The sequence below is a fragment of the Opisthocomus hoazin genome, chromosome 14, assembly GCF_030867145.1.
Source record: "Opisthocomus hoazin isolate bOpiHoa1 chromosome 14, bOpiHoa1.hap1, whole genome shotgun sequence".
In the NCBI taxonomy this organism is placed as follows: Eukaryota; Metazoa; Chordata; class Aves; order Opisthocomiformes; family Opisthocomidae; genus Opisthocomus; species Opisthocomus hoazin.
The window spans coordinates 20,772,442-20,795,014 of NC_134427.1; the positions used below are offsets into that span (position 1 = coordinate 20,772,442).

The window sequence follows — 22,573 nt, forward strand, 5'->3', positions numbered from 1 at the left end:
GATGCACTGAACCTCCAGGTTTGTGACTAACCCCTTTGCACATGGTTCTCCACTCAATCCAAGCTCTCTCCTGCTGGGTCTCAGCTGGCAACCCTGAACAAACCCATGGAGACTAGAGAAATCAATCATTTTACCACACAGATGAAGCTTTCGTACACCTTCATATTTAGATGACTCTTACCTCTTTCTGGTGATACTTTATTGCTACCTTTAGCTTTGCCAAATCATGACATTTTTGGGGATCCAGCTCTTCACTCTGATCATCTCTGTGATTGAGAATGATCTCCAGTTCTCGGGAACTCCGTGCTTGATCCAAAAGGTCCTTAGCAAAACGCTTGCACTGCTGTGAAAGCTCTTCATATTCAGCCTTGAACTCATTTTCCACTTTGCTGAGCTCCTTCAGCTCCCAGCCCAGTCGGAAGGCCGTCAAGATGGGGTCCTCGCTTGATAAGGCAATCAACGAAGGGCTGGCTAAGGCTTTGTAGATGTTCAGCCTTGACCTGGAATGCCTCAGGCTGTCCACCTCCGAACTGGATACACATTCCACACAGTTGCATCTGATCTGGTGTGGGCGTGGAATTGTCACCCGTCTTTGGACAAGCAGTTTGATGATTTCATAGTTGTTGGTGTGAGCCGCCAGCATTATTGGGGTGATATCTGGAGTGAATTCTGAAAACTGGGTGTCCATCATCAAGGTTGGAACCTATACAAAGGGATAAACCAAAGTCATATTTCATGTGGAACGGCAGGAATCAGATGTTCCTCCTTCCTACTTTTGAAGTGATGTCGTAACCAGAGTTTTTATAACATCCTCTTTTTTAAATCCTATTGTATCCATGCACATACACACACTGCTATTCTGGCAAAACCGTCTTGTATCCAAATCACACCTGTCTGCCTCCCGAGCATGAACCCGTGATCATTCAGTTCCCAGTCTGGTATAAAAGTCAGTCACATCCCCGTCTGAATGCTTTACACGTGAACCTGTTCTAAAATGGGTATTGGTTCATATATCAAACGGCAAACTTCTGTAGGAAAAAAAGAAGACAAAAGGCCCAGGTAATTGCACAAAAAAGAAAGGAAAGTCTAGAAAAAAGTGAACACTGAATAGATGTCCATAACTATCATCATTTTTGTTCTATATCTGCATTAGCAAGCCAAGAACCTGCTTGTAGCAGGCCCTACACAAACCAAACCAAACACTGACCTGCAGCTGAGCAAAGCTTTTCCTCACCTTTTCCCCACTGTTTTTATTTGAAAATACTTTTCAGTGGAAGGATACATTACATAACTGCCCTCAGAATAGATCTGTGTTTTTTTAAAAAAGGGTTTGAAAAAATTTAAATGTAAAATTAATGAGCCATATACCACTACAAATAAGACACTCCAGGGTGTGCATTATTCAGCTACTGTTGCACTTCTCAAAAGATGAGCTTAATGCACACCCTGTTGTGTCTTATTACTATATGCAGAGTGCAAAATTAGACCAAAATGCTCTTACATCCCAAGCACGCAGTGTGTTCCCATTTGCAACACAGGCAGCTCTCTTTGTTGTGTGTTAATCATTACTCAAGCATACTGTACTTCGCGTGCCCACCACTCTTGCCCTGGCAGTTGGCATCCTGCTGCTCCAGGGGTGATTGCTGGTTTTGGTGAACAGTAGGCCTGCTTCCCCTTGCAAATGTCAAAGGCGTTTCAGAGAAACTATTGTCAAAGAGTCCTAATGACAGGAAACATTACTCAGTCTGCAAAAATCCAAAAGTAAAGCAGCGGTAAAGTAGCATGAAGTAACCGGTTTGAAATCCTCCTGTAGGATATACGGTGAGACTGGTTACGAGACAGTGAACCTCTAACCACTGAATCCGAGTTCCCTGGGAGTTAAGTGCCTCTACAGCACTAAAGAGCTAAAGACTCCTGGGCTGTGGCTGATTGATAAACCTCGACATAACCCAGCCGCAACAGCAGGACAGAGCCTGTTCAGAACACACAACACTCTCCCGAAGGCCGGCACCACACCGAGACGCAGGGTCATTTACCGGAGCAGGGCTCACGGGGTGGCTAGAGGTCTTTTGGGGAATAATACGCGTCTGCTACCCGGGATGCAGCACATGAGGAGTTAAATCTCTGGCAGCCTACAGACACCCAGGTGTAAAGAGGCTTTGCTAACAAGGCTGGTCCCTACAGAGGCAGCCAGGAGGGAGCCTATAAATACGGCTCATGGGGAAGACAAAAGAATGGTAGTGAGGATTTGCTGTGGGTCATGGAGGGCTTGGAGTCTCTTAGCAAGGTTGGATAAATGTGTTTTAAGATATCTAGTAACAAACAGCTGAAAGCAGCTCTGTAAGGTCTTTGACTTACTTTCTTTTCCTTTGCTTAGCTCGTTTAGGTGGTTTGTTAAATGTCAAGAGATAGGTGCAGGTTTTGTCTTTTTTTCTCTCTTAGAAGCATTTTTTTAAGCCCTGATGCTTGAATAACTGCATTTATCTTTCTTCCCCTCCTCTTTCAGTCAGTCACTGGCTGCTGTATTCAGAGCCGTTGCCTCAAAGGAAGAACGCTTTCCCCCCTCTATCACTCCTATTGCTGTCAAATTTAATCTTGTTTTCCTACATGGAAGTTATTGTACCCAGGGCTATGAAAAGGATTTTCAGCTTTACACAGATGAGGTATTCATGTTGCTCAGACTATGAAATGGGCACTTGCAGACAAGGTAGTAATGTTACAGGTGGGGATAGTGGTAATCTTGTCTGCTCCTGTCTACTTTTGAGGTTTTCTAAATCTGGATCTAGGGCTCTCAAAATGGTTGTCCCAAGGTTTGAGATCAAATGGGCAGTGTCTATCAAGTGATCTCTCATCCCTTATTCTGGCTCATATCACAAGCCCTCATCCCAAACATGCAGCACTACTTCGTTAGGACTCAGGCAGCTGTTGTGTGGAAGGCATGTGGTCCTGGGCAGCTTGCAGCCCTTTTAATTAAGGGATAAGAAGGGAAATGGTGGTGCAGAGACATAAGGGCTCCCTGGGGTCTGGAAGCAGATCAGTGCAAGGCCTCCAATCACTGAGACTGAAGCGTATTTCTGATTGTAGCTGAGCAGCAAAACAAATCACCATAACACAGAACAGGGATAGTGTGCGTGATGACTGCTGTGGCCTCTCTCTTTTCTATACCCAGCTGATCCAAAGACCGTGGTGGCTAAAAATTATATGTCTTGTGGTGGATACTTTTGTTGTCTTCTTGCACGATATTTTGATAACCTGCATCTTAACAAACTGTCTTGTTTTAAAGATGGGGCTATGCAAAGCAAGCTGCATTCTACGTATTCTCACTGGAGGAGTAGCAGAGATTACAACACTGCATTGTGATTGCTGATGTTCCTCCTGCGCTACTCTGACAGGTGGAGTCCATGTTTAGATCACCACCTTCTGTGTCTTGGGTTAACTTACAGTGATGGAAGCTGAAGAGGAATAAGTTAGTCTACCCCAAGGGCTCTGCTAAGCTCTTCCAAGGTTATTTTCATTAAGTGACCTGAATAACAAATTCTTTTCTGTTAACCTCTCATCACCTGACACAAGCTCTTCAGTTGAGTCCTTCAGAACCTTATTGTCCCTACTTGCACAGGAGCATGTGCCTTGTCCATATTTCATCTTGGTAACGTTTGCTTAAGAAATTAGTGCTACCATTAACAAGAAGTGACGGAATGCTTGTTACCACCCTTCTAGACTTTATCCTCATCAAGGTAGGCTGCTTACCACTATACTGCTGCTTCTCTGAGCGATACTGCAGCGAGCGAAAAATCTTCTTTATTAAAAAAAAAAGGGGGGGGGGAAACAGCTTAATTCATTAGAGGAGAAGAAAGTGGAGGATTAGCTCACATAAAAGCACTGTTCAGTATAGTTAAGCTCTCCTCTGAATGCAAAAAACAAGTTTTCCCATAACTAGTGCACTGCTGGAAAGCAGCTCTGGATAGGAAGAGCAGGAATCTCTGCTTACACTGTACTAGTTAGTAACATAAGAGGAGTAGAACTACAGAGCAAAAAAAGAAAAAACAACCAAAAACCTGGCACTGAATACCTGATGGTCTTGTAGGTCTTTTAGGAGTTTTGCTTTGGACTTAATCTAGTCTGGTATAGGGGTGCCCCTGGAGCAATTCCTCTGCTTTAGTGCTGTGTAAAAGCTGTGCAGCTCAAGTGCTGTGAGACTGCTCAGCAGTGTGAACCAAAGAGCAGCAAATGTGGAGGTTAAGGAGATACAGCTCAAAAGCACGCTCCTCAACCAAACTAAAAGACTAACATGAATGCATCTTTGCCTTTTACGGACTGCAGAAGCTAATACCCAGGTTTAAGCACCGGAAGATTTCAAAGCAAGATACAGTGTTTCTACAATATCTGTCATCTGTCTACGCATATAAAAAAAGGACAACTAGGTGAAAAAAAGCTGTTCTGCAGCGAGGGAGCTTACCAGTCAAGTGCAAACTCTTGAACTCTGAGGAAAGAGCCTGGCTCTAATGACTACTTGGGGGTGGTTTTCTGTTGCTATCTCGGTGTCTTATGCTTTTCTGCTCCTCTATATTGTCAGTCCTCCTGATTATGGTCTGGTAACCCTACCAGACACTCATCTCCCTTCATGTTCAGGTCTCTCCTCAGTTTTCACCTTTACTGCTGCTCACAGCTGCCGTCTCCCCACATAACCCTTCAGTGCTTCAGACCTCAACTGAAAAGAGAATGTCTAGAAAGTAAAGCAAAGCCTGACTGCAAAATTCTTTACTTTCTTAGTTTTGTTAACTGCTAACTGTAAGCAGTCTAAATATGCATCCCATCTGGTGCTGAGAATGCTGCCACTTTTGCTTGAAAGTAACTAATAATACTTCTACCTATTACAGGTGGAATTGCCCCATTTTCAAGCCATCTCCATTCCATAAACTAGCACCTCACCTGGACCAGCGTAATAAATTGTAAGTATAAACACTATAAACTGCTAATATATTAATCTGCATTATTTTCAGTTTGCATAACTTTTTGATGCGACTGTATGCTACACAAGATTTTCTAATTGCCAAAACAGTGTTTTACTAAACAAAACACTCATGTAACCTCCCTGGAAAAGTTCAGATATAACACTTATCGAAATGGAAGCTTGGGTAACTTTTTGAGCAAGGATTTCCTATTTCTAGTTTTGTTTTTCCGCATGCAGGTCTATGGAAGAAGTGCACATGCCATCCACAAGTGCAGGAACAGGCACAGCCAATTTCTGTCATTCTAAAATGAAGATTTTGTACTACATCAATCTATTGCGAGGCTCAGCGGTCAGAAGGAGCCTTAGCAGTGACTGTGATTTTGTTGAGAATCTCAGTCCTGTGGTACTTCTAGCTGCAGCTCTATAAATAGAGCATGAGAGACAGAGCCAGTGTTGCTAGACTGCAGATCAGCCATGTTACCAGCAAAAGGGTCTTGAAAAAAATACACATTGTGACTGGCTTGACCAACTGAACACTGCTCCTTGCCTAAACCCACAAACAAATTCTTTCACTGACAGAACCCCATGGGCATTTGTTTCCTTATATGGGACTCTGGAAAAACATTACATGTTTCTATAAATTTAGGCATTCATTTTGCGTGATGCAGCGGTGCAGGTTTCAGTAACTGAGTATCTTAATCAGAGATGCCTTGAGAGACATCTTGTACCAGAGTGATAACAGTATCTATATTAATAGGGAGGCTGTTTTTTCTCTAAAGAGCAATTCATTGAATGAAATAGTGTAATTTGGTTAATGAAATATAACGAACACCACAAACTGATAAAAATGTAATGTACTTTAAGGGCTTTTGTACTAATTATGAACAAGTTCATAACTCTGGCATAAAGCACACGTGGTTGTAGATCTACTTTTGAGCAAGCTCTGCTGTTGTTATTCAAGTATTCCAGTGATTTCAATACAGCTGCCCCAGAATATCCAGCTGAGGAAAAGGCTGCTCCTGGTGTAAAACCTGCTCAGTCACTTGCACAGCTGTAAAGCCAAACAAAGTCGCTGCCCCCCAGACCCATCCTGCAAACCACAGAAAATTAGTACCTTTTAGTGCCTTGCAGCAAGCCAAATGCTGATACAAGGTTACCAGATGGCACGTGTTAACACTGAAATAGGTATCCTTGAATAAAAAATAGCATGATATAATGCATTGCTACTGAAAAAACATGAAGAATTAGATTTGTGATACCTATAAACCAAACTTTTTTCTCTGCAACCAATAAACAAAAGCAAAATACAGATCCATCTGCTCTAGTTTCTTCAAGTTTTCACTTGGCTTCTTATCCATGTGTTTAAAAATGGAGGTAGACCCAAGGGATTAGTTTTCAGAGCTAAACTGAAACCTAGTGCATCTGACAGCGGCAGAACTGCATCAGAGCTTGTTGTGTTCAGCCATGTGTTTAGAAAATGCAGCACAGACAGAAAGATTGTCAAAAAATGTCACCATTTGTGGTTGATGCTACATAATAACTTCTCTTTTGTTGGCGATTAAAAGAGAGGAATCCAGAGAGAAGCCTTCAGAAGCAAAGGATTTGGCAAATATGCATTTAAATGGCCTATGGCAACTTACTCCAGACAGAACACTCTCTCCTCTAAGCCACTCTCCCTTTCTGATGCGCGCGGAGGAAATAGGATGAGGCACTTGATGATGAAATGAAGAGAATGCAGCCAGCGTGGAGTTTATTCTCAAGTCACGGAGGGATGCCGTTAAAGAGTTAGCTTGTGTTTGAACCTCTTGTATTTAAATGAAGTGCAGTCCTGAGGTCTACTTTGACCTAAATTCCTGTGTCTTGCTCCAGCTAAAAACTACTGAATCCACCAGGAAGAGGGGCTAGCAAGTGCCTGCTGTTATTTAGAGAAATAAGACCAGTGTTGTGCCACGAGCAATTGCACCCTCTCCTGGTTATGACTTCTCATCTGTGTAAGACTGGTGGAGAAGTTCGTTGTACTCACCACTTACATGTTATGTCACTTCATCTCTATGATAGGACCAACTATCAAATGAACCTTGGTTTTATCGTATGCTTTCATAGCCTGGGGCTAGCTGAACAATGACACTAGTCCAGTTAAAACAAACAAGGGACAAGAGTTTGGGACTGTTACAAATCCAGATATTCATGAAGTTGCTAGACAAAAAGCGGCATAAATGACATCAAAATCCTGGCTCACAGTATGTTATGGATCTACCAAAGCCTTGCTAAAATGTAGAGATTCCCTGGCTGCTTGCTAGATCTGTTTCCTGAGACCCTCTGATACCAACTCAGGTGTAAGTCTAGTATTGCTGACATGAGAATAAATTGAATTGTCTCCCAAAGTTTGCACAACCAGATTAGTCCATACATGCCCAAAGCTGGGTTTTCTTCCCATTTGGAAACATAAACCGCTGTTTGTTCACTTTTTCACCTTTCCTCACTACCATTTTAAGACTTAGTCTGTGATAGGAGCAGCGGTTTTGGGTAAAAATAAAGACTAAACCCTAACAATTTTTAATGTTTTTAAGTTTGGAAATGAATTCTTTTGAAGAGCTTAAATCAAGTTCTGTAAATTTCTGAACTGCAATAAAGGCCTTGAAACATTGCTGCACCTTAGATATTTATTTTATAGACAATCTTTCCACTGACCCCAAGCATGCTGAAAAAAAAACAGTCCATGGTTAGCTGGAAATTTGCAGTCTCTGTCTTCAAGGTAATCTTTGTTTTATTATGGCTACTCTTTTTCTAATATTTTCCAAGATTTATTCTAGGAGGGAACAGTTGTGCAGCTTTTTAATTCATTTTATCTGGCCTCTGTATTTTCTATTCTGACTTAGTGGTAACAAGGACAAGATGTGCTAATATAGGCTAACAATCATGCTATCTATAGCCTTTTATGTCATCTTAGTACATAAAATGTCCCTATTTCCTGTAATTTATTACTGTGTGAGGATGAGAGATGTTTCATTAAGTTTAGGTGAGGTAATACGTTGCTAACAGGGCTTGAAAACGGAGGGCTTTTTGCTTGAGAGAGGTGGGGTTGTGTTCCTATTCAGTCACATTCCTTTAAAAAAAGAGAAAAGAATCAGATTTGATCATAAGACAACATCACAGAGAGGAGCGAATGACTGCATCTGGTGCCAGCCCAGCGCTGTATGATGTGGCACAAAACACATCTTGGTGCTCACAAAGCAGGAGGCTGTGTTTCTCCCCATTTTGACTATTAAGCTGTGCTTTTGGCGTTGTTATACTAACCAAGAAGACACTGTCTTCTGAAAAGACCCCAGAGTTTGCGACAGCAAAGAAATTACAATCTAGACAGGTGGCAGGGTCTCAGCTGAGAATCAAATCTGTGTGGTTGTGATCTGCCTTTATTACCACTTAGGCAGTGACTTCCTTTGTTATTTCTAATGCTAGGTGGTTCAAAACATCTAGCTAATGATATGCTCCTCATGCTTCAGAGACTGCCTCTAACTCATCATCTGTCTGCCTGAAGAGTATTTAAGTGGAGCACACAAGCCCTCTCGCGCTGCCATGAATTAAGTACCAAGGATGCACGTGAGCCTGAGCCTCTTGCAGGCTGGAGCAGTTTTCCAACATGTTCTGCCAAGGCAATGACGGAGCACAGACCTTGGATTACAGCGTTCCCTTGCTGTCACAATGCAGAGATGAGCAGGGAGCGTATTGTTCTCAGTCAGTGCCTTCTTCATTCCCCCCCACCCGCCCTGCTCCTTGTTCCCACTGAAAGACTGCCCATTACAGGGATAAGCAAGGTATAAAGGTGCCACTCTCCTTTGCAAACCCAAGCATTGGTCTATTCAACAGCCAGGAAAGGACTAGGGGACTCCTGCTAAACCATTCTGCAGTTCTTTACAGTTCCCAGATCTTCGTTTTGGAGGAGCCTGTAATTTGTTACATGCAATTCCCTCAGACAAAGAAGCTTCCCTTGGCAAATCTGTTGCGGCTATTGCACCAGGCAGACTTTCTTGCACACCTGGATCAGTGAATCTAGACAGCCACCTCAAAAACGCCTTCTGGGTTTCCAGAAGTCTTACAGACCAGAGGCAAACATGTGTGTTGTGTGATGTCAGGGGGCTGATGCAAGGTAGCAGCTAGTGCTGTAGCTGGGGCTTATGAGCAAAGGGTGGTGAGTAAACTAGGTGCACTCACCAATGCTGGGTAGCTAATGAAATACCTTTTCTTGAAACTTAACACCTTAACAGATCTATAGAGAGACCAAAAGTTTACTTGTCTAGGAAAACAAACAGGATTTTCTTCCCTACAAAGAGTTTCTTACAGGCAGTCCAGCCAGCTGAATCCCATGCACCCATCACTCCTGATTGAAAATACACCGCATAGTGTGCCAAAGTGCTAAGATCACTCCCACAAATTAATAAAGATAATTCCCTGTGAAACACCTCGTGTAACGGTGCATTCCCAACTTTACCTGTCTATATGTTAAATTACAAGCACGACATGTTTGTGCATGCTGTGATGCAGTTCTTGGCCTGACCCCACCAGCTCTCCTAGGAACTAGTGGCAGACTTCATACTGGCCCAGGAGAAGGAGCCAGTGACTTCTCTGCCACTGTCTGATGCCTGGTAGCTGGCACTGCAGCCTGTAAGCCCTAGCCCCGCTGCTACTTGTTAGGTGTATGCAATATATCACCTGAGTTCTTCGTCTTGTCTCACACCTCCTTCTCATGGATTTCAGATTTTTTCAGGAGGAAGGCAGTGGGGAGGAAGGAAAGAAATTCCCAGTTAAATGTAATCATTAACTGAACTGGTCTTTGATTTCTCTGTTGTTTAGTTTAATTAGATGGAACTCATTTTGAAGGCAGCCGCCAATGTCAAAGGCACGTTAACTATAGCTGTGAATTATTACTGCATCAATAAAAATAATGAAAAGCTTGGATGCTAGCAGAGCCATTAGGCTTTGGAGCAGTAACAGCTAGTTTTCTGTTTTCAGACACAATCTTTCTTCCTTATTGCGCCTTTCAAATATTCTCATACTGAGAACTTGTGGCCAGTTTTTCTCAGCTGCTTCTATTCTTCAGAACTTGCTCTTGCTCAGAGTGTACCTAAGGAGGTTCAGCCTTCCCTTTTCACTTTGGACCTCTCACTAACATGGAAATGGCTGGTTTGAGTCATAGCAGAGGGCACAGTATCTGTACTGAGTCACACCAATCAGCCTGTTACCCTCTCTGTTACAGTGCTCAACAGCAAGAACCCAGTGAGAACAAGTCATGCCCGTAGGTTCCTTGATACAGATGTGCAGGTTTCAGCAACACTTTCCTGAGCTATCTGAATTTTTTAAACTTGAGGAAGAACACAAATACTGCTGGTATGCAATGGCTAACACTGAGAAGGGCTACACAGATCTGCTTGCACTTTGGGATTGCTTTGCTTGCTTTGTTGTACTTCATGCCTTTGTAACGCTCCACACTTGCTGGCACCGGCCTTGTCCGTGATGTTCCAGAAAAAGACCGTGCATGCACCAAGAGTATCTATTACCCCCACGTAAGCAAGACTTCTTTGTTCAGCCTGTATGTGGGCGAGCTCCAACACATCCATCTTCAGCTTATAGGCTAGGAGCTAGTGCTGCAAGGCTTAGCAGTGTTCACTGGGAAGTCCATCAGTCTCTCCTTCACCTCTAAAGGAAACACCAACCTTTTACTGAAGCGGACAGGACAACATTTCTCACAGCTACAAACTCTTGATCCTCCGGCCCTGCCACAGGGTACTTCTGCGTGCTTTGCCTGCATGTGAGACAGATTCACAGTAACCACTTCAGCCAGGGCACGAGGAACACCAGCTGCTTCCAAAACTCCTCTAATTCCCTGCAGAATCTAGCTTTTATGTCATGAGATAACTGACAACTGGATCTGCTTCTTTTGACATAAAAAGTCCTGTCAGTGATGGCACAGGGCTGGCAATGCTTGCAATGAGCTTGTACATCCAGTAAGTTTCAGCCAGTTTGCACAAATCAAGGGCTGTTGGTGGTAAGGGCTAAACTTTGCACTGGACTCTGTACACCGGACAAACAACGCACGTGGAAAATTAAGCTAAACCACATCGTATCAAGAAAGTTACTGGATTTGGGTAAGAATAAAATGGTTTGATGCAACATATAGTTTCTGGTTCACAAAAAATTGTCTCTAGGCTGTTGATCTATGATATTTGTAGAAAGATGAAGGCAGATTTTCACTCGTCAGCTCATCTGAAAGAGTATTTTTGACGTGAAAATTTAAGTTTGCTAACGCTATCAAGTGCAGCAACCTTTTACCAGCAAGTAACTGAGGATTAGCAACTAAGACTGAAAACTTGCCTTTTATTCTCTATAGTTTGCCTCTTCACACCCATCTTCTTCCAGGGTTTATTTCTGTAAAGCTCGTTCTTTTGGAAGACATATGGATAGGTATCTGTTGAGATCTCATTGATTCAGAAGGCCTTTGGACCGTCGAAACAAACTGAGTCACAGTCATAAATACTGAGATCCCTTTTCTTTTTATTCTCATTATTCAGAAATTGCATTTGTAGTCCCATCTGTGAACCAGATTAATTTGGAGCCATCTGCCACGAGCAAATTACTAATTTTGGCAGATACCAGAGAGATGCTAGTATCATCCTTATGTAAACATTTGATGTCAGCTCTGATTGTTGTGAAGAAAACAGCTACCCGTAAAGGTGCTTATGGCTACACCATGCATGTGTAGTAATTCAGATGACTGAATTCACAGCTTCTTAAAGAACGGAAGGAGGGCTCAGCAGTCAGCACGGACTGCATCTGGTGCACTGCAAACACATCCCCTGTAGCAAGGCAGAAAGCAGTGTGAGATCTGCACAAACTAAGAGCGCTACCCTACAAGCTGTGATGCATGCTTAGTGGAGAACCGGGACCACTTCACAGAATTCACACAAGAGGCTATTAAGAAAACGCCCCTGAAGACCTCATCCTGAGTCAAAGAGAAAATTTGTACTGATTTCAGCAGTCTTCAACATATCGTGAAATACAACTATTACTAATGATAAATTGAAAGTGAATCAGGTATGTATGAAAATGTGAATTTTCAGACATATATTTCCTCCTCTTTGCTGGTGCAGTTTAGGTGCAGACTCCAGCCTGCCTGAAAACATAGCCCATTGCACTGATGTCTGTTCAATAAAAAAAAAATTCTGATATGATCCTTAGGGAAAAAGCCACCAAAACTCAAAGACTGAATAGGCTGGAGACAGAAGATTTTACTGGAAAAGATAATTTGTTCAACAGGCTTCAAATATACATTCCCTTGCTCCTATGGTAGTACTGAATAAAAAAAATGAACTCATTTCAAGTTCCCTGTTAATTCCAACCCCATAGGACCCCAGCCAGATGTCTGGTTTTGATGTGTACCTATAGAATAGTACAAAAAGTGTTGTTTTGCCATTGTATGTACTGGACCTGTCCTGTGCACAGACAACTTTGCAGTTTAACATTCCTATCCCAAAAGAGATGAGCCACCTGACTCAATATGGCTGGTCCAAAGTCTATACTGCAGCTGTGTGTGCTGATTTTTACTATTTCTAACTTAGCCTCACTCTTCAGTGGTTTGTTATTTATTTAACTTGACACTCATCATGAAGACGACCTGAGTATGGATTGCCATGCCAAGCAGTCTGCAGTACACGTATACTACTCTTCCGCCACTGCGCAGTACAGTATCAGCCTCTTCACTGTCCTGAAAAGTAAACAACAACTATCAAAGCACCAGATTAGGCTCACTTTTTTTTCCTGGAGAATACATATTCACTGACTACAAATCTCTGACTACAAATCTCCGAAGGAAAAGCAATACTTGCATACCCTCCAGGTTCCATGAATATTAGTTTGTTTTGCTGTTCTCTTAATATTCATGAATAGGCTGCTTGGTTTCCAAATGTCTGTCATCTACTTGGGAAAAAAACAAACTATCCTACGATTTAAGTGACCAGCCAAAGCGAACTATGGTTTAAAAAAGAAGCTTGGAGGATTAATCAGAGTAAATTACGAAACATCTGGAAATAACAAATGAACTTGTAAAAATCACAGAACCAGAAAAGCTCTTTTGTTACTTAATCTATTTTGAGTAGATAATCGAATTTTCCTTTATTTCACTGAGAATTCAGCTCTTCATGCTGTGCCAGGTCCGGACCGTGTCCCCCTGAGGTCCGCAGAGCTCCTGCCTACACCACGGTGGGCAGGCAGGGCTGTCACAGCCTGCAGCACCACATGCTCTGCACACAGGCACCCTCCATCGCACTCTGGACCACACTTGCACACTGACGATAAAAAAAAAAAAGAGAGTACACCTCAGAGCACGGTGTGGCATATTTGAGGAGAGGTTAGCTCTGATCTGAAGGAGAGAAATGGGTCCTTTAAAGCCTGGGCTTTACTCTTTGCTGGGAGTGAAGCACACTAGCACACCTCTATGGTCTTCCCATGGTAGCAAAAGTAGGATGCTTGCTCCATGATGACTCTCACTGAACCCAAAATCTCCCGTAGGTGCCAGTATCTTTCGAAACAGCTGTAACTTTATTAGCCACATTCTGGTTGTAGCTGGTGAAGTCTTCTCCCCAGCTTTATCAGGAGACTCACCGAGCTGTGAGCAGAACCGTGGCTGTAAGTTGACAAGACCAGGCAGAACAGATATGAGGAAAAATGTTACGTTCTTAAAAATAGCCCGTGAACCTCGCTTGGAGGTAAACCCAAAAGGAAATACATCTACTGGAACACATCGCTGCTCAGCACACTCATCTATCATGTGCTTTGTAGCAGCCTTTAGAGAGAGGTGGTTCATGCTCCTGGCTCTCACATGCTCCACATGTAAACAGAGTCATTTCTTCCTCTCCTGAGACACCCCTCACGCACAGCTGCAGTGCAGGAGAAGCGTGTTGTTATAGTTACTGGCTATGACTTACCCCTTCCATTGTCATGGTATTTTCAGTAAATGGCGCTTAAACAGCAGTGTAGCAAAGGTTTGCAGAACAATGACTGCCTGCGTTCACTTAATAACAGAACTCCAGCGTCTGTCCCTTACATCGTGAATAAGACCCTGCTTCTCTTACATAAGGAACACAATAAAGGTCACTTCCTATATTTGAAAGTTTTTTTGCTTCTGCTCCTTGGAAAGGTCATCATACAGAGAGCTTTTCCCCTCAGGCAGCTCTCAAGAGACACAGGTATGGAGCACCCAGGACACATCACCCTTTAAAGACTCTGGCTGGTGAGCGAAACTGCTTTACACACTGTCAAGCGTGTAAGGGGCCATGGTTTTCTACCTCATTTTGGGTGTCTCTTTTGCTAACTATAGATACAGTCACTGTAACCCCAGAAGAGGCTGGTATAATGCAGCCTGTCAGGATTGTGGTACAGTGATAAGGCTGTGGGAATGAGCAAAGATACATGCCCATAAAACGTATCATGCTGAATGATGCTACTCAGCTGCTTTTGAGATGTAAAGACAACAATTAACTGAGCTGACATGAACAGACGTAAATAGGAACAGCTCTTTGTGCCTGGCAGTTAGAGAAACAAGACGTTGGTACAGAGTAATAATAACCTCTCCGAGGCAGACAGCAGGAAAGGGGGAACTAACAGGTTTTCACAGACTCCAGACTCTGATGAATGAAGGCAATGTATTGAAGGTGTAAGAGAGCAATCAGGAGATGCTGCTTCTGCACCTTTGCCCGGAGCGCAGCAAAGACAAACAGCCCCTAACTGGAAACAGGCTGCCACACGTGAGTGGAGGAGCTGCCTTCACACAGGTTTGTTCAGGCAAACTGAACCTTGTGTACATTTAATGAATAGATTATACTAAACCTTATATATAAGAAGTGCTGTGACACTATCTTACAAATTTTTCAGCCAGACAGAAACCGTGCCATGAAGTGTGAATTTTTGTTACTACTCAACAAAAAAACCAGGTTTTCTATGTTTTAGAACATGTAAGTAGCTGATTAGGACAAAGCTGTGCTAATCTGATTTATCAGAAGCTTTTTGTGAAAGCAATTAGGTATGGGATTCCCAAAAGAACTTCTGAGCAAGGGTCCAGCAAAGATAACTACTGAACGTATATCGATACTGCTGTGGAACCAGCATCAGGAACTTGTGTTCAGACACCCCTCCTATATTAGCTTTGTGATTTGACAAGCTAACCAACTTTGTCCCAACTTTGCTTAACTAAGCACTTCTTTCCATTTAATGTTACATCACTATACATGAAATAAATGTTAATTACCATCGCTGCATGAGCAATCAGCGAAACTGCTGAAATGGAAGTCCAGTCCTGCAGCCCTCTACCAGCAAACACTTCCTGCAGTCTACAGAGAAGCCTGAACCACAGCCAGGGAAGTTAATCTTAGTTTGTACATAGGATCTTCCATCAAGCCAGTACTAGTCTAAAATGTACTGATGAAATCTGGTCTTGTAGCAAACCTTGTAAATAAAGCTGAAACTGGCACTGCATCTCTGCTCCCACACACATGTTCTCCTTCAAGTTGTGAACTTCGCAGCAGATACAAACCTAGCTACAGAAGGATAGCTGCACGCTGGCACAGAGATAAAGAAACATGAAACAGACCTCCTATGAAATGCATCACTGAACTAGAGACGTTGGAGCTGAATTTCAGCTGCAATAAATCAACCTCATTTCATGGACCTCTGCCTCTGTCCAGTTAAGCCAGCAAGGCTGTGAATTTGTGTGGACACAAGTTTTGGTATTCAAGAGATCTCACAGAAATCCACATGAATCCCATCACTTGCTTCCCATGACCTTTCATGAGAAACTTGTCATCAACCTGCAATTATCACTGGCAGTTCCTCATGCTACCAAAAAAAATTTTTCTCTTATTCTACTTTCCGTCCTGTTGGCCTATAGGATGGTCATACTTTCTACAAGACTGAGGAAAAAATGGCTCATTCTCCATGTATGGTCCGCATTTTGCAACTTACATTTTGTCAGACTAAGACCTAGTGCTAACATTCCAATTATTAGGTCTGATAGAAGAGATCCTTCACCTCTTTCGTGTTTCAGCCACACACTGTAATCACATTGCTACAGCATGCAGAACGCTGCCACTTCTAAGAATTAAGCTGAGCACTGCTGAATGTCATCAGGGTTGCTCCTTATTGTTTGCTTTGGCTACATAAAAATACTGCTGAAAAACTACGTCCTAACGGGCCTATCCATTGAAAATGTTTTCTTCTATGATTGACTGGTATTAACCGTTTCCTTCTTTCACACATGGAGGGATGTGTTCAAGTAGATGTCAAAACAAGGCCTGATATATAAGGATTATCCAAGTTTCGAATGTTCCTTTCCAAGCAGTGAACATGCAAAAATTGTCAGTGGTCAGTAATGTCCATAAACTATTCTAGTCACTGGCAGTAGTACTTGCAAATGAAAAGAAGCAAAAAAGAAAAAAAGAAAAAAAAAAAAAAAAAAGAAATGTTAGGGACAGTGTGGTATGTGACACTTGAAGTGACAGGATGCAGACTGTGGTTTTTCACAAAGATCCTTGCATAACTTACTGATGGCTCTGTAGCTAAGGATCCTTCCTACAAGTCACAGTTGTTCTTTGCTCAGATATATAGCAGCTTAGCTCATGCTGTAACGTCCTGTACTACCTCAGCGTTTCTGAGCTAGAGCTCTCTGGAGATGGAGACCAAGATGATAAGTCTGTACTCTGGCTAAGTACTGAAACCTAGCAGACTTCTTGCTTGCTGACAGTTATTTATAAGCTCGTGTGTTTTCAGGCTTATGAAAAGCAATTCCACTTAATATCAGTACAACAGCATGGCAATAGTTCATATTTATAGATTGTAATATAATTTTGGACAGCCCCAAATTCCTTTACAAAGCACACGTCTATAAATCAACCTATAAATCAGTATGTCCACAAACACTGTAAGACTGAAAAGAACACTGAGTGAAATCGAAAATGCTGAGTACTTAAGTCAGGCAGACTGTAAAGTTAGCATCCAAACAGAACTGCCCACATCTACTCTGGGCATTTAAAGCATTGGACCTACATTAAGGACTTTGTTTCATGACTCCTGCACAGCACTTCTCTGTGTACTACCACTTTCTTAATGCAGGATAGTAACTTAAAACTGAACTGGAACACTCAACTAACCTGTTTTTCACCACTTGGCTTCCTGTAATTCAGCAGCAGCTCCACAGCTCCCACAACCTCTTTCCGTATTGCATACAGCAGAGCATCTCCCACATAGACACTGTGGCTCAAAAGCAACTCCATGATCTCCAGATTTTCATTCTCTATGGCTATTAAAAGGGCACTGCGACCAAGAGGATCCATACAGTTAATGTTGATGTTGTAGTAGATCTCTGCCTCTTGTAAGGCATGTTTCACGCTGGCATAGTCCCCCTTCTCCACAGCGCTGAGGTAGGCCTTCTCTTCCGCCGAGAGCTCTGCCTCCGCTCGCACAATCTGTAATGGGATCCGATCTCTGTACGGTGAATAGTTTACCTTTTTGTAGTATAGCTGGGCCATTGTTCATAGTGACCGGGCAACCTGCGGGGGAAGAGGAAGCATGCATAAGTGACAAAACAGACGAGGAACCCCTACCTGTTCCTCACAGGCGACAAATTCCCAAAGGTCCATCGCGGTAAGAGCTTCCGATCCCTTTTTAAGCTGTTTTACTCTCAACACAGTGCCTGTAACACCCCCTGAGCAACCTCACATTGAAAGACCACCTGAAAAAATAAAGGTTACACTACAGCTCAGCAGAGGTACGCAGAATGACAGACACCAAGTATATTTTTAAATCTGGTTTAAACACTAGGCCATTGATTTCTTTTATCTGGTCAGAAGCATGATCTTGTTGTTTATGGATAATCTATCACATGTGCAAAGAGATGCATTTCTCATCTTTGCTTTATTTCCCGCTCAATGTTTTTTTCACTTCCCTCCTTTTTCACTGCTGAGCCAGGTCCTCAGCATCTCTGAACTGTCAGTGATAGGAGCTGCTGATTTACACCCTCCTACTTACAGTAATATGATTTATTTTCATTATTTTTGCTGCTGCATCTCTGCTTCCATCTCTTAAAATAGATTTTTATTTTTCCCTAATGTTTACTCTTTGACTAGGTCACAGTTTTATTTTTAAAGCTTGCATGTTTTTAAACATATTTTCTCACTCTCCTCATTTATAAGTAGGACCTAAAGACAGGCTGATGTAGAAAGCCACCACCCTTGCTCTCCAGAGGCAGTGATGTTGTTTGTGGTCTAGGAAAAGGAGAAATAAATCCTGCCCTGGAACAAGTGCAGCAAACTAAATGAAATACTGTTCCTTCCCAAGGCTCAAAGAGCCTAGCAGGTGTCTGAAGTCGTAGGAAACATGGCCTGGACAGATATTCACACGTAAAGAAAAAAGGAGCAATGCTTATCTACCTCTGTTCGGCATCGATAAAGCACACCAAACCAGGACCAGGGGACACCAGCAGCTGTAACTAATTGGATGACTTCTTCCATCTCCTTGCCCAAAGCTTAATGGTTTCCTGCAGCAAATTAGCCAGAGTTTTGTTGCATTTTAGCACCCTATCCAGTGGAAAGAGGAGGTTTTGACAAAGAGATAACGAGGAAAAGAATCTTGTGGTTCAGGTGCCGAACCGGGAATGAGATGCCATGGGTTCTGTTTTTACTACCCCATTGCATGGCATAAGACAACCATGTTCAGCAGAGCCAATTTGCATTTTGCCTTCAACGCCAGTATAATGGGCCCGGTGCGGTGGGAGTGGGTGGATCTGAGCTCCAGCCCAGCTGACACTGCAAAATAGTGGGTGGTTGTAGCATACAGCAAAGTTACATCTGCGAATTTCCTGGGGAGTTAGAGATCTGTAACGACGAGTTTGGCATCTCAAAAACCGTGTTCTTTCAGTATCCTGGTTTCCTACAAGTAAGAGAAGTTTTTGTTTGTTACATTGCCAGAGTTACGGCTCTCTGCACACGTGCTTCAACCTGAAGACACACACAAAGTTGTTAGGGGCAAATGGACCTATGATCTGAATAGACACCATTGCAAATATATTGGCTTATTTTCTAGGGAAACATTCTGCCACTAAAGCTTCTAGAACTAAGGAACAATCTCGAGTGACTTAAGAGCTTGAAGTCTCAATAAACTACAAGTATAACCAACTACTCTGCTTTTCAAAAGGACTAAGGATCACAGGTCATTTTTCAAATTTTGTTTTTGAAAATGTTAGCCCTGCGGGGTCAGCTAGTTACCACTGAGATACTGACAAGTCACAAACGGATGCAGAACAGGTCTGATAACAAGGACCAAAGAGATCTTTGGGAAAGAAGGAGAAGTCCAAATGGGAAGGGAAATTTTGTCCTTGTGTGACAATCTAGCTCACAGAAGCAGAGAACACCAACTGGTGGGACTGGTGGCAGAGGACAGCAGCCACTGTATGGAGGTCTCCAGCGGGGAATCTGTTGGCTTCAAAAAAACCTGAGGGATTCTGGTGACAAGTGCAACTGCTAAAGTGGAACTGGATATTTTTCACTGCTCTTCAGTTTAATTGAATGTTTTGTAGATGGTGAGTAACATTTGCAATGAGTTATAACAAATGTCGCCTTATGAAACATCATTGCCAGAATGGGATCCCCTTCCTTTCCAACAATCTTGTAGAAAGAAAACGAAGCTTCAGATAACTTAACTTCTCAGTGAGATCTCATCTCCCAGTACAACCCCAGTCCAAGAAAGCATTTTGTTAAAACCTAAAGCACTTAAGAAGCTGCAATAAAACCAAACAGGAAAGACTCACAAAATGAATGATTTGCCCTGAATTCTTCTCATGCTGTCATCTGCATAGCCTAACAAACACACACTGCCAGCTGGGTTTGGAAATGCTAGCACGCAGTATCAAAACAAATATATGTCTGTCTGGATTACATAGAAGATTTCAGCACAACCTTTAGCTGTTGAGCTGCCCCTCGGCCTGAGGTCCAGCACAATTACAGCTTCCAAACCTGACGTCTCTCTCTTCCAAAACCGGCCAACGGAGCATCAGTCAAACGTGAATGGAAGGAATGAGCCCAAGGATCACGGCTCTCTAGCTGTCGCTTCCCACTAACACCAAGCTCCTGGAGGGAGCATCTCTTGGTGAAAGAAACAAAGAACACTGGTAGACCATAGACCAGTTGTTTGTCTGAGTGGTACTCTCTCCTGCTTAACAGTTAAAAACCAACAAAAATACTGATGAAATCCAGGTAAGAAAAGGGGCAGGCAATTCATAGGGGCCTAGAGAGAAGAAACAATGAAGTACTTGAAAGGCAAGGAAAACAGAAACAGTCACATTAAAATTTTAGAATCTGTGCACAGACCCTGAAAATGCACATTTTCCATACTAATTCTCTTCACAGAGAGGCATTTTCTGCTACGTGAGTTAATGTTTGAGGCAAAGAAAATTTTTTCCAGTCTATGCCCAACTGCAGATGCATCAGACAATATCCAGTGACGGACTAATGCAACGGTGATACCTGCAGCACAAACAGGTGTAGGAAAACTACGAGAACCATCTAACAAACCACACAAGATAAGGGGAAGAGGACTTACCACACAGTTTGGACTCTATCACCTCTCTCCAGCTGGGTCAGCCTTCTCCCTGAACTATCAGTCCAAATCTTCAAGCCATTTCAGCCTGACACCAGTTCTGTGTTGCCTGGCACAGAAATGAGAGCTTTAGCCCCTGGAAAGCAGCCACACCTGGCAGAAACTGCTTGTCTGGTTTGGGGAAGGAAGGTTTCCAGCCACATCACTTTGTCTAATAGCACAAAATGGTTTTTCTATCCCTGCAAAAATTTCTCTGCATCCTCCAACACTCCGTTCAGACGTATCTATCCCCTGCATCAACAGAGCCACTTTTTGCACTCCGAAGAGTGAAATGGCGTCACAGCTGCTACGGGTGTGTTTGCTGGGATCTCCTGCTGCCTGCTTTTAGCCTGGACTCTTGGGATGGACATGTTACAGTCACAAGGGAATGGCATAACTTCAGTCAAGGGTTGAAAACAACGGCTTTTGCCGAAAACTAAGAAGTGGCTTTATACATGTCACTGTCTATACGAAATCTACAGTCAGCACTCTCTGCAGACACTGCACTGTCCTCAGCACCCTCGTGTGTCTCCCACCCTGGCTCACGACTTTAGACCAAAAACTCAACTCATCACACTGCGGTATCACGTCCAGGTGACCCAGAGATCACTTCAGTACCAAGCGGGAAGAGACAACAGAAAGACCGAAAATTAGCTTTCCTTTCTAATGTTTCATGCTGGAGAGAGATCATCATGAAAATCGCCCAAATTTTAGAGCGATGTGTGGTAGCACGGGGAAAGGCAAGGCGGGCAGCCTGAGCGATGTGTAAGAAGCAGTGGAGAGGGAAAGGAGAAAGAAGAGCAGGGCAGCAGCACTCAAGAGCAGCCATTACTTAGAGACGTGGTTCACGAAGATAGACAGGCAAAGGTCACTCAGCAGCACTGCCTTTTGCCACAGAAAATTTCATGAGATCTCACTACAAATTTTTGTAGGATCCGTTAGCAGTTGAACCATCCCTCATTTCCCACTGTACACGCACAACACACTCCCACGTGCCGCCACTGTCTCACGGGAATCAGAATGACCCGTATGACATGGGATGAGTCTAAGTGAAAGAGCGGGCGCCAGTGCTGGTTACCTCCATGTAGTCACTAAGCCCATTATAAAATATGACCTTCGTGGCTTTTATTTGCTTTTATCATCATTTGACTTTTCACGATGTTGATTACGAGGTGGAAAAGCACTATTGCTCCCGATTGCTGAGCTCCCTGTGTAAGGGAAGCAGCAGAGACTTATAGGGGTACTGAATTTAGATAGCAGAGCTCATCGCTCCCAGCTGATGTGAGCATCTGACTACCCGAGGAACAAATCAAATACTGGACTTGAACACAAGCTCCATAGACAAGAGCCACCTTTCCCACTTGACGGGACTCAGCGCGAGCAGCCAACTCACATCACACATTAGAGCAGACAACAAAACACCCCATCTGCCAAGTTGCAAATTGAGCGGTTGGTTGTTCCCTCCTACTGGAGATGCGCTCTGACACATGTTGGCAAAACTGTGTGTGTGGCTTTAAATGTCACTGCATCTTCTCTCTCGGATCTGCGGAAGGGTTCATGTGCTGGGAAGCCTGCCTCTATTTTCCAGCTGTATCAGCCCAATAAAAGAACCGACCTCTGCCAATACATCTTGCTTCACTGCTTCCCTCCATCCTTCTCTCCAAGGCTATTCTTTCTTTTTAGTATTTGAGGGAGAGCATTTTCCTCATTTTGCATTTCTGATCTGGACTTCAGGTCTGGAAATCACGGAGCATAACTGCTAAAATGGCCCCACTCTTTCATCAGGCTCAGAGGCTGTGCGCTCAGTAATATTGATCTTTTTTTAAGAGGTTATAAATCTGAGTTATGAAATAGTCCAGAAGGCCCACTTAGGTAAATAATATTACATGTAGTTAATGGACCAACTGAATCTGTGATTGGATCCTTCTTTTAAGTGCTCTAGATCTT

General features: G+C 43.0%; 1 protein-coding gene across 2 annotated transcripts in view; it reads right to left on the bottom strand.

The window, feature by feature from the left end:
- The window catches only part of TRPC5 (transient receptor potential cation channel subfamily C member 5), a 103,744-nt gene that overhangs the window by 55,109 nt on the left and 26,062 nt on the right, over positions 1–22,573 (bottom strand). For both annotated transcript variants that reach the window (XR_012765509.1, XM_075435625.1), the window contains exons 2-3: positions 17,146–17,544; positions 182–703 (exon numbers count right to left, since the gene is read on the bottom strand). Coding sequence is in view for 1 of the 2 variants with exons in the window: in XM_075435625.1 (XP_075291740.1) it covers positions 182–703; positions 17,146–17,523 (900 nt within the window). In the remaining variant the exon portion in view is untranslated. The remainder of the gene's footprint in view (positions 1–181; positions 704–17,145; positions 17,545–22,573) is intronic.